The sequence below is a fragment of the Pteropus medius genome, unplaced genomic scaffold, assembly GCF_902729225.1.
Source record: "Pteropus medius unplaced genomic scaffold, Ma_sr-lr_union100, whole genome shotgun sequence".
NCBI classification, from domain to species: Eukaryota; Metazoa; Chordata; class Mammalia; order Chiroptera; family Pteropodidae; genus Pteropus; species Pteropus medius.
Genome location: NW_024350927.1, coordinates 8558348 through 8569569, shown reverse-complemented (window position 1 = coordinate 8569569; position 11222 = coordinate 8558348). Strand labels below are relative to the sequence as shown.

At 52.5% G+C, this 11222-nt stretch overlaps 1 protein-coding gene across 1 annotated transcript in view; it reads right to left on the bottom strand.

The window, feature by feature from the left end:
* The window catches only part of ACOT7 (acyl-CoA thioesterase 7), an 86550-nt gene extending 77395 nt beyond the window's left edge, over positions 1-9155 (bottom strand). Inside the window, exon 1 of the mRNA XM_039842033.1 lies at positions 9005-9155. Coding sequence (XP_039697967.1) covers positions 9005-9141 — 137 coding nt within the window. The 5' untranslated portion in view covers positions 9142-9155. The remainder of the gene's footprint in view (positions 1-9004) is intronic.
* Positions 9156-11222: the final 2067 nt, after the last annotated feature.

Genomic DNA, 11222 nt, shown 5'->3' with positions numbered 1-11222 from the left:
GGGGGTGGCGCAGGGGCGTTAACTCTCCAGAGAGCACATAACCTTGGTAACTAGCCTGTAATCCAATCCCTGCCCGGCTTAACCCCACCACCATGTAATTTCACCTTCCCTCCTTAATTTCAAATGCATAAAAGAAACTAAAAGTTATTCTCGGGAGCATCTGCAACCTTCCTCCCCGGCATATGTCGTCAGTTTGGCTCAAATAAAATCTTACAAAAATTCTCTACGGTTTAAATGTTTCTTACGTCAACACAGAATTACCATATGACCCAGCAATTCCATTCCTGGGCGAGCTGATGTTACTTAATTTTTTTCTCACTCAAACCAGTTCTCTAATAACTCTCCAACACCAGCTGGGTGTCCTACAATTCAATGCAGTTTTGACACAAAGAGCTCAGAGTTGGCACAGACCCCACGTTGAAGGGTTCAGTCCCATAAGACTGTCCCCACTTTGGACACCCGTCACAAGTCCCAGACAACCTGTACTTGTGATGGACCAGCTAAGTGAGGGGTTCCCACGACCCTCTCCTCAGGCTGGATAATTTGCTGGAGTGGCTCACAGGACTCAGGAAAACATTTAAGTTCACTGGTTTATTATAAAGGATACATACCACTCAGGAACAGCAAATGGAGGAGATGTCCAGGGCAAGGAAAGTATGGGGTAGGGAGGCGTGAAGCACCCAAAGGGTCTCTAGGCACGCCGCCCCCCCCTCCAGCACCAATAGCCGGAAGCTCTCCCAGGAAGCGCTGTGTTTCACCACAGAGGCAGGATCAGTTAAACTACCAGTGACACTCAACCTCCAGCCCCTCGTCCCCTACACCTGGGTCAGGGGCGAGGCTGAAAGTTCCAACTCCAATCCTACCCAGGTCTTTCTAGCTACCAGCACCCATCCTGAAGCTGTGTGCAGGGATCCAAGGACAAAAACCAAATAAATATTTCAACATCTGTCTACACAAAAAATTGTACACGAATGTCCATAGTATCATTATGAGTAACAGCCAAAAGGTGGAACGTGGACATGTCCACTAACCCACCTTCCCTTCACCCACACTGGCTACAATGAAGACGAACTTGAAAACCTCAGGCTAAGTGAAAAATGCCAGTCTCTTGAGTCCATTTATTTGAAATGTCCAGATAGGCAAATCTATAGAGAAAGACTATAGATTACTGGCGGGGGGTCGGAGGGAGAAAAGAGCTACAGCAGGGGTCTTAACCCCACCCCCACCTGGCCATGCATCCGGAGGTGAGTGGCGGGCGAGCGAGCGAGCCAAGCGTCATCTGTGTCTGCAGCCGCTCCCCAGCGCCGGCATCACCGCCTCAGACCATCAGGCACTAGATTCTCCTAGGAGCCCTGGTCCCTGGTGCTGAAAAGGTTGGGGACCTCTGGGCTCAAGGGTACAGGGGTTTCTTTTCCGGGACACGAAAATGTTCTAAAATTGATAGTGGTGATGGTCGCTCTAAATAGACTAACAGCCACTGCACTATACACGTCACTGGAGAAATCATGGGGTGTGAATTATGTCCCAGGAAAGCTGGCACAAAACGTGGGCACGCACAGCCACTCGACACGGTTTCTGTAAAGTTCTGAAGAAAGGAAACACATGAACCGATTGCTCAAGGAAAGCTCCCTCTGGCCCTAGAACAAGACCACACGAAATCGCAGCTTGCCCTCCTCCAGGGGAAAGGGGAACACCCACGTCGCGTGGGAGCAATCTGGCGGCACAGCTGTTGGCACGCAGGGTGCTTTGATCACCACACCTGTCTCAAGCCCTCAAAGGTGCCAGCATCCAGAGTCCAGGCCTGGAAGGCCATCTCCACCAACAAGCCCGGCGAGGTTCCGATGGGGCAGGAAGCGAGAGAATCAAATTGTTAATCAAGCCACAATCAGAGGCTGCGACGCGCGTGCTGATCGGCCCTGCGGCCAGGCCAGGGGGACACCTGCAGAACAAAGGGACATTTCTGCTGGGACTGCTGACAACCCGTTCCCCACACCATGAAGGGGAAACAGGAACAGAGAGTCATTCCCTCTGACGAAAACCGTGGGAGATTTAAGGATTGATTAAAGGCTGGGGACTGCCAGCGGGCTTTCAGCGCTACATACCCTTCCCTTCCTCATGGTGTGTCCAAGTCAAAGGAAATGGGTTAACGAAATCTTTTAAACTGTAACTCCCAGGAACTAAAGAATGAGACAGTAGCTGAATTCCCGAACATTCCGGCTTTTCTTCTCCTGGTCTCAGGCTTTCTCTCTTCTTTAATACATTTCCTTCCGACTCTGGCGTGTGTGTTGAATTCTTTCCACACTCTCCGCCAAAGAACCCTCTCCTTCTCTCGGGGCGGGGCTTGGTCTCCCCGCCACTCGGGGCCACCCCGTCCTGCACCAGCTGCACTGGTCTCTAAGGGGAAAACCTGCCAGGTCCCCACTGAGGATGAACACGCATGTGGGCACACTCACTCTGACAGAACCCTGAACACCTGGCACCCACTGTCCATTCCGTGCCATTTCTAGTAAATCTTCAGGTGGCCCAGGTGGCCTCATACGCTAGATGCCACGGGTGGAGACGGCACTACTGTGGGCGCAGTGTCCCAGGCGTCCTACTGTGGCAGAAAAGTTGCAACTTTTAGACCAGCAAGAAATCAAGCAGCACCCAGAGGTTTGGAGTAACTCAATTTTATGACACCGGAGGTCCCAGAAGAGCTAGTGCTCGGAAAATCTGGGCCCCCGAGCTTAGGGGCAATTTTATTTTTATACTCGTATTGTTACAGTCAGCATGGGCTCATTTACAGACCCCTGAAGTTGCTATGGGCTACGGGCAGTTACAGATCATAGGATTTTCTTTCTAACAAGCACTAAAGCAAGACATCTTCAGGGGAGGATGAGTTCTCAGCTGACCCCGAGATCTCTGGCCTTGCAACAAGCATGTTTACAGAAGCAGAAAGGAGCTGATTAGAAATGTTGGCCAATTAAGTGGGAAATTCCTCTTCACTACCTTTCAGAGACATGGGATCCAGACAGCATTTCAGACTTGGTTGCAACGGCCGAGCCGGAAGCCAGTCATCTCTCCCACAGCTGCCCTGGAGGTCGTGGGCTCCAGACACCCCCCGGCAAATGCCCGCACAGGCAGAGAGCCCATGCCGGCAGCTTTATCCCTCGGTGACAGGGCCAAGCACTTTACCCAGTCCCTGCACAAGGCTCAGCCACCCCACCCTGCAGGAACCCAGCCTGTCCCCTTCCGGAGGCCCCCTCCTGGGGCCACCCTCTCCCAGCAGCAAGTGTGGCTACCAGCCATTCCCACAGACACAAGGAATCCATGACCTAGCCTGAGGTCAGCCCAGCTCTCCCATTAACAGAGGACAGCAAATGGCTAGTCATGGTCAAGGAGGAAGTGGGTGGAGCTGTGAGCAACACCCACTAAGCTTCCCCAGCCAGGCCTGGAGGGCCCCGCCCTCACCAACCGGTCAGACCCGGTGTCAGATACTGACTCGGTGTCAGATAAACATTGACGAGGTTGGTTATCTGTTTTGTGACACAAGCATCCTACTTAAACTCTGAGTGCTGAGGCCCCGCCTCACGAACAAACCCGGGATAAAGAGCCAAGGCCGCCTCCACACCAAGCCTCCTTTGTCCCAGAGACCGTCGTTCCAGTACCTGATCATCTGAGCCACTTGCTTTTCCTCTTCCCGTGCTTTAAGTTCCGGTTCTTAGGTTTTCAATTCGCCAATGAAGAGTGGGCCCGCAAAACCCCAGGCCCCCTCTTCGCCCCCGATAAAAGCAGAACCCCAGGCACAAGCTCACGCGTGGGCTGCCTCTCTCTCCCGCCCCCTCGACCTCATCGTGTGGCTGCAGGTGCGCTAAGTTCCAGATCCCACTAGCGGTAAGTTTCAAAGTTTCCTGATGGTTGTTGCTGAAGGTCGTCTTGCAATCCTAAGAGCCACAGGGCCGCCTCAGCCCCTGGTTATTGGGAGGCTGAGACACACAGGAAACACCAGGCCCCCGTGGGCAGCAGCTCCACCTGGGCTAGAAGGGCCTCCACACAGCATGTATCAGGGTGGCTGGGAGGCTGCCGACTCACACAGGGTCCCGGGACAGCAGGGAGGCTGAGGGAAGAAGACATACCCCATAGCAGACGGTCCCATTCCTACTTCAGGCTGGCTCTCAAATTCCCACGGAAGCTGAGCAAGGTGCTGATTGCCATTCCCCCCGCGCCCCCACCAAGAGGCAAAAGCGGTAGGTCTGGGAGGGGATTCAAGAGTCTGTTTTTCTTTTTATTCTTTAATTGTAGAAAACATCGAAGGCTTACAAGAGTAGAGAAAAAAGGAACTGAATCCCCAAGCTCCACCAAACAGCTCCCAACTATCGACTCTGGTCCCTCTGCCCAACACCGTCCCTCACTGCACAGGAGCTTGGCAGCCACAGATATCTCAGCGTTCCTTCTAAAAGACAGACTCCTTTTAAAAACAGAACCGCAAAACAATTATTCACCTAAAATACAACAGGAATCTCTTACAATCGTTAACGACCAAGGGATTATTCGAGTTTCCCCAAATATCTCATAAATGCTTTAAAATCTGCACTTTGTTGACTGTCTACCAAAGCATAATTTGAGTGCGGAAAATTTGCATGTGTAACAAGCTTCTTTGATGATTCAGATGGAGGCGGTCCAAGAGTCAAAAGTCGAGTGACCAGGTAGGGTGATCATTTATTCCCCTCCCAGGACACCTCTGAGAGTGAAAGAAAAAGCTAAACAGACACAAGGCACGTAACGGTGTGGTTGCCTTGGCTCGGACCCCACCTGGAGAAGCCCTGTCCCCAGGAGGAGGCAACCTGTGGCCTGACTGAAATCCGGGAGCCGGTCGGTGGCAATGCCAAGCCAAAGGTGATGCCAGGCTGCCTGGCCCACTTACAGGGAGAGACTGGACAGTGGATGAGCACGGCCTCCCGACCACAGGCTCTCTGAGCTGCAAAGACTCAGCCTCGCCCAGGGCCCCCACATCCCAGCAGGACCCAGTACTCTGCATCGTCTTATGGAATGTTCCAGAACACTAGCTCTGAATGTGGTTTCTGTAAATCAGGTTTTATGTTTTCAATAATTCCACTACTAACCCAAAGACAAAGCTCCAACGGGAAAAATTCCAACCCCTTAACACGCTAAAATTCAGGTCCTGCCCACTATTATTTATGGACCTATCCACTAGATGCCAGAACTTGTCGAGGCACTCATGGTTCAGCAGTGAACAAAGTCCCTGATCTCAAAACATTTCTAAGTAGATCTACATCAAAAGCATGTAGGCCTCACACAGCTACCTGTGAAGCAAGGGTTCCAGGTGACCTGCCCTGGGCCACGTCCATACCAAGGTCCGCCTCTGTTAGTTAGGTTGTTTGAAACATGACTGCGGTCCCCAGAGAGCTCCCGAGCTTCCCCCAGGAAATGCCTTCTCCCCAGAAACCTACCAGGAATTCATTTTTAAATTCTTCTACATACTGCACAGTCCCATAAGGCATCCACCAGACTCAGGAGGCTCTCTACATTTACATTTCGATAAACTTAAATAAATGTAATTAAAAATTCAGTTTTTCCAGGGCTGGCCACATTTCAAGCACTCAGTGGTTACCTGTGACTAGCGGTTACTATACAGAACGGTACAAACGTGAAGCATTTCCATCGCTGCAGAAAGTTCTAGTGGATGTGCTGCTCCTCAACGACCCACTCTCCAACAACCTGTTACGTGACACGTCCTTCAGCTTTATTTCGACAAACACTCGGGACTCCTACGAGGGGCCTACAGTGATCCTGCGATGAAGCCGCACAACAGAATGCAAACCTAAACTTGGGCGAACAGTGGAATAATCCAACAGCTGCCTTCGGCTCCCTCGAAGGTCAAGGTCATGTTGGCCAAGTCTTTAACCTCTGAGAGCCTCACTTTCCTCATCTGTAAAATAACAGAGCTGGGCTGGAGGACTCTAAGGGTCCTTCTGAGTCTGACATTCTAGAACTCTGAGTCCAACGAGGAAAATGTAATTCACTGACTACACATTAATTAATAACTTAAAAAGAAAACCAACAGGAAAACGCTCTTCTGAGACTTTAAAATGCTGTCCCAGAACCTGCATCTGTAGGGCTGGATCAAAGGAAGGAGGGAACAGCATCCCACAGTGGCCTGGCGTCCAAAGTTCAGGTTCTCAAAGGTAAAGGGTTCCCTTTGGAGCTCACATTTGCAAATGCCCAGCACAGTGCCAAATGTTTTAATCTTCACAGCAACCCTAAAACAGGCGCAATTATCCAATTCACAGATAAGAAGCCTGGGCCCAGTGAGGTTAAGGAGCATAGCTACACACCTGCAAGAGACGGGGCTGGGATTCAAACCCAGGCTGTCGGCCTCCTGAGCCTGTGTCCCACATTTTGGACAAAAAAAAAAAAAAGTTACCATTTACTTACAATGAGCCAGTCATTCCAGCAGGCGCTAGATGCACTTTCTTTTCTTAAACACTCAGAACAATCCATGAGAGCATGGGGGCACAGAAGGGTTAGGCAGCCAAGTGGCAGAAGCGGAATTCACACCCAGGCCTAGGACTGCAAAGGTGGCTCTAACCACCGCCCTCCCCAGCCTTTAGAGCCCCTATCCATCTTGGATACCTCCTTCCTGGGCCCAAAGCACTTGACCACTCTTAATTGTCCAGGATGGTGGGGGTTTGGGCATCTTCTCCCTGCCTGAAACCCCCTTGGGTAGGGACCAAATTTTCCAGGTCAGTATCCCTCCCTCAGGGAACTCTGCTCCTTGGAGGCATCTGGTGAAACTCATTAAATTCATGGGCCCCGCAGTCCTAGGCCAGGAGGCTCCTTTTTCAACACAGGGTGTCAGCTCAAATGTCCTTAAAGGGTGAGTCCATTCTTACATGTCGTGAGGTTTCTCTGGGCCAAGCCCTTGTGATCACGGCCCTCATCACAGGTGCCCCATACCCACCCCCCCACCGGCAGTTATGCTGGGCACTGGAGGCTCACCTCAGGCAGGTATCCTGCACAAGTGACCCACAGCCAAGGTGGCCACTCAGGAGACAATATGCAATTGTGAATATGCAAGGGGGAGCCCTGAAAGCATGATGGGTAAGAAAAGCCCACGCACGGAAGCATCTAAAACTATCCAAAATCGATCGACTCTTGCAAACTGTGTTTATTGATAATTATTTTTCAAATTTAATTTATTGGGGTAGCACTGACTAACATTATCTAAATTTCAGATGCTTTTTTCTATTTCCTTTTCATAATGATTACTTTTAATTTACTAAATTAAATGTATTAACATTGGCTAATAAATTTCAGGTGTTTTTTTATTTTTAATAAGTATTATTTTTTAAATTAAATTTATTGGGGTAACAGTTAATAACATTATGTAGATTTCAGGTGAGAAGCCGCTTTTAAAAGATAATATGTATTGACTGACTATTCATCATCCCCATGAAGTAAATAAACGCACGGCCTTCCACAGATAAACTGAAATCAGTATCTCCTTTTTGAAGGGAGCGCAGTGGAAAAAACACCAGTCTGGAAACAGACCTGGTAGGCGCTGCCACTCAGGCTCTAGTGGCTGAATGAAATTACAAAGGCTCTGGATATCCAGAACTCAATTACCCTCTCCACACACAGGGAGCAGTGGAGATCCCTGCTTCCCATCTGGGAAAGCTGGACGGAACCAAGTCAAATGAGAGATGTACAAGCCCTCTGCAACAGATGAAGATGAACCCCAAGGTCACCTAGTCAATGCAGGCAGAGCCTGATGGAAGGACCTGATTCCAGGCTTGTCCGTCTCAAGTATCAGCTACTTCTATCATTGCTGCCCACGAACTAGGAGTGAGTGGGGCCAAGACGGCCACACAGCCGATAATAACAAGGAGAATAAAGCAAGGCTCCCCCAAAGATTTCCTCTCCCTAGAAAAGTCAAAACTGGCCTTAATGTCAGTAAAGGCCCTGGACTAGGCCAGAAAAGGGGGTGCAGGCAAGGCGTCCCACTGATCTAGCACTTACTCTTCTTCCAGAGAGATGTCACCGTCCACAAATGTGTGACACTCCTCCCAAACAGGAAGCCGTGCATCAAACAGGACGGGGCCTGTTGCAGGCCACAGTGTGTGGCCTTCCCACACTTGCCCTTACTTAGCTCACGCACGCTCGAAGACCAGCGTGCCCTGCTTCCGATTCTGCCCAAAGGAATAGAGAGTAACCTTGAAGCTGCCCTCCGTCCTCCGGTGGGAAACGGGCCCGCTCCCGATCTGCCGCTTCCTCTGGGGGCCTCCATCTAACCCATCTAACCGGCGCCCGTGGAGGAAGACAGGGGTGGTCCGCTGAGAACCGTTTTCCCCCATTGTGTGAGATGCTTCCACGCTCAACGGACCGTTCCCTCTTCTTAGCAGTAAACTGTTAGAGGGGAAGGGTATTTTCTGCTCTTCGGGTGCACACTGACTCCTCCCAAAAACCGAGACGGTGCACTGAAAGGTACTGTACACCTGCAGCCCGCGCCCGATGGGCTCGCCGGACGCCGGACTCCGGACGCCAACCCGCCAGCTGGTTACCTGCGTCCCACATCTCGGGGCGGGGGCACGGTTGGATTTGCACCACCGCCCAGAGAACGACCCCGAGTTAGGGAGCTCAGTGGGACCTGGGCCGGGGCTCCAGAGTGCTGGGGGACCGGCGGGGCGGAGCTGGGCGGGGCGCGGGGGGCTACCCTCCGACCCCCGCCGGGAAAGGGCGCCGCGCCGGGTCGTCGCGCAAACAGCCTGCGTGACCGCGGCACCGCCCCCGGGTTGCGCCAGAGGCCGAGCCCGGGGCGCGCGGGGAGGCCGCCGGCTCTGCGGCACCCGAGGCGCGGCCGGGCGGGCTGGGGCCGGAGGTGGGCGACGGGAGGGCAACGATGGGCCCGGCCCGAGTCGGGGGCGGGGAGAGCGCGAAGGGACGCTGAGGGGGCCGGGGCGGTGTCTCGGAGTCCCGGCCGCCCCGCGCCGCGCGCCCCTCTTACCGGCAGATCTGGATGGCGGACGGGGTCTCGGCGGTGGGGCCCGACATGCTGGCGGCGGCGGCGGCGGCGGGAGGCTGAAGGAAAGCGGAGGTCTCCGGCGGGCCGGGGGCGGAATGAATGAGCTCGGGCGGCGCCATGCAGGGGAGGGGGGAGGCGGCCACGGCGCCGGCGGGGCGGGGCCTGCGGGCCGGCGGCGAATCGCAGCGGCGTCCCGCGCAGGCCCCGCCCCACGCGCGCGGGCTCCCGAGCGGGGGTTCCGGCCGTGGGGCGCCGCTTCTGGAAGGTTCGGCGGCCGTTGGGCGGTGCCGGCGGGGCATCCTCTCCCCGCGCGGCACATTTTGTGCGTGGCGTTCCGGCCGCCAGGGCCGGGGGGGCGGACGCGGAGGCCCCGCCGCCGTCGCACGGCAGGAAGGCCTCCGGGAGCGAGCGTGGAGGTCTCGCCTTCTAAAAGCAGCCCCTAGAGGAAATCGGAGGCGGTTTCCCGTAAACGGGTGGTCATGGCCGATTTGTCGTGGCCTGTTCTGTAGGGTGCACGTGGGTGCACAAAACAGGAAGTCAGGAGCCGGCAGGCCCAGCAAGTGCCAGAGCAGCAGCAGCAGCAGCAGCCCCACAAAGCTGCCCAGTTGGGCTGAAGAGAAGCAAGGAACGGAGGTCTGTCTACACGACCAGCTGCAAACACTGCAGAGCTAGCCAGGGACCATGACAGCCCAGCCCGGATGTTGTTGTGTCCGGGGTTCTGTAAAGAGAAAATGGTGCTCCGGGGTTAACCACTCGTATATGATTGCCAACCGTTTATGAGGCTGCCCTGTTTTCAAGGGGGATGGTAAATGGGGGTGGGGGGCGCCAATCCCTCGGCAAAAACACCACGAGTTATTTTTGCTATAGCGCCGATGGAGTTACACGGTCTCTCTCCTTACACAGCCTGACTTTCCATGTCAGTTTTTTTCTACTTTCTCTTCAAACTACTAAGCCATCTCTACCCTTCTCTCAGAGCTGTTCATACACCCTCCTCTTCTCTTTCTAACTCATTCCCTTCTGTTTTTGTTTCTACTGCTCAATTATTAAGTTCACTAATTCCTTCCAAGTTGCTAAATCCAGTAATCCGTGTCAGAAGTCATTTTACCTGACCTCTCAACAGCACTGAACAGACGTAATCCCTTCTTGAAACGTTTACACCTTGCCTTGGGAGCCACCACCGGCTCCTGTTTTTCTGGCCACCTACTGAGCCTTCTCTGCTGGTTCTGCCTCACCTCCTTCCTCTTAGGACTTTGGAGGAGACCTGAGCAGTGCTTGGACTCTTGAGGTCTCATCCTGTCTCATAACTTTTAAGTCCCATCAATTCAGTAACTGCCACATGTCTGTGGCCCGGACTGCACCCCTGAATTCCAGATTCATATGTGCTCTTGCCACAGCTCACTCGGGTTATGTAATAGGCATCTGGCATCCACCGAGCCTTCTCATCTGAGGATGTTTGGATCCCTTCCAGTGCTCAAGCTAACCCAGGAGTCATCCTTGACCCCAGAATCTCCCACACCTCTCGCCAAACCCATAAGCAAATTCTGTCACCTTTACATTCAAAAGAAGTCTAGAATGTGGTCACTTTCCGTGGCATTCAAGAATCTGCCTACACCTACCTCCCAAAGTCTGGCCTCAACTACCTCAGCCTCCCCCTCACCACTGAGTTCCAGCCTCTCTGCCATCCCTGATAATCCATGAATATACTGGGACCACTCTTCCCTGGGGACCCGTGTGGCCCACCCGTTCACGTTCTCAGTTCGTGACACTATCTAAAATTACAGTTCCCCAAACTTCCTGACCTCCTCCTTGTTTTTTCTCTTAGTACTTAATACCATTAAACAGATATTTTGCTCATCTATTTATTGAGTCTCCCTCAGCTAGGATGTATGTTCCATGCGGGCGTGAGTATTTGACTGTTTTGTTCATTGCCGCATCCCAAGCTCCTAGAAGAGTCCTCCGCACATAATAGGTACTCGATAAATATTTTATGGATGATTGAATAGGGGTTTACAACAGCAATATATTTAACAACAGTATATCACGTTCTCACACTCTCTTTGGACTAGAAATAGTATCCAAAAATTGTCATTTTAAAAACAAACGTATTTAAATAATTTCATCTAATATTTGTGGAAAGATACTGAAGATACTGTTGATACTGGTAACCTTTTGGAAGAAGGACTAGGAGTAAGGTCTTTAC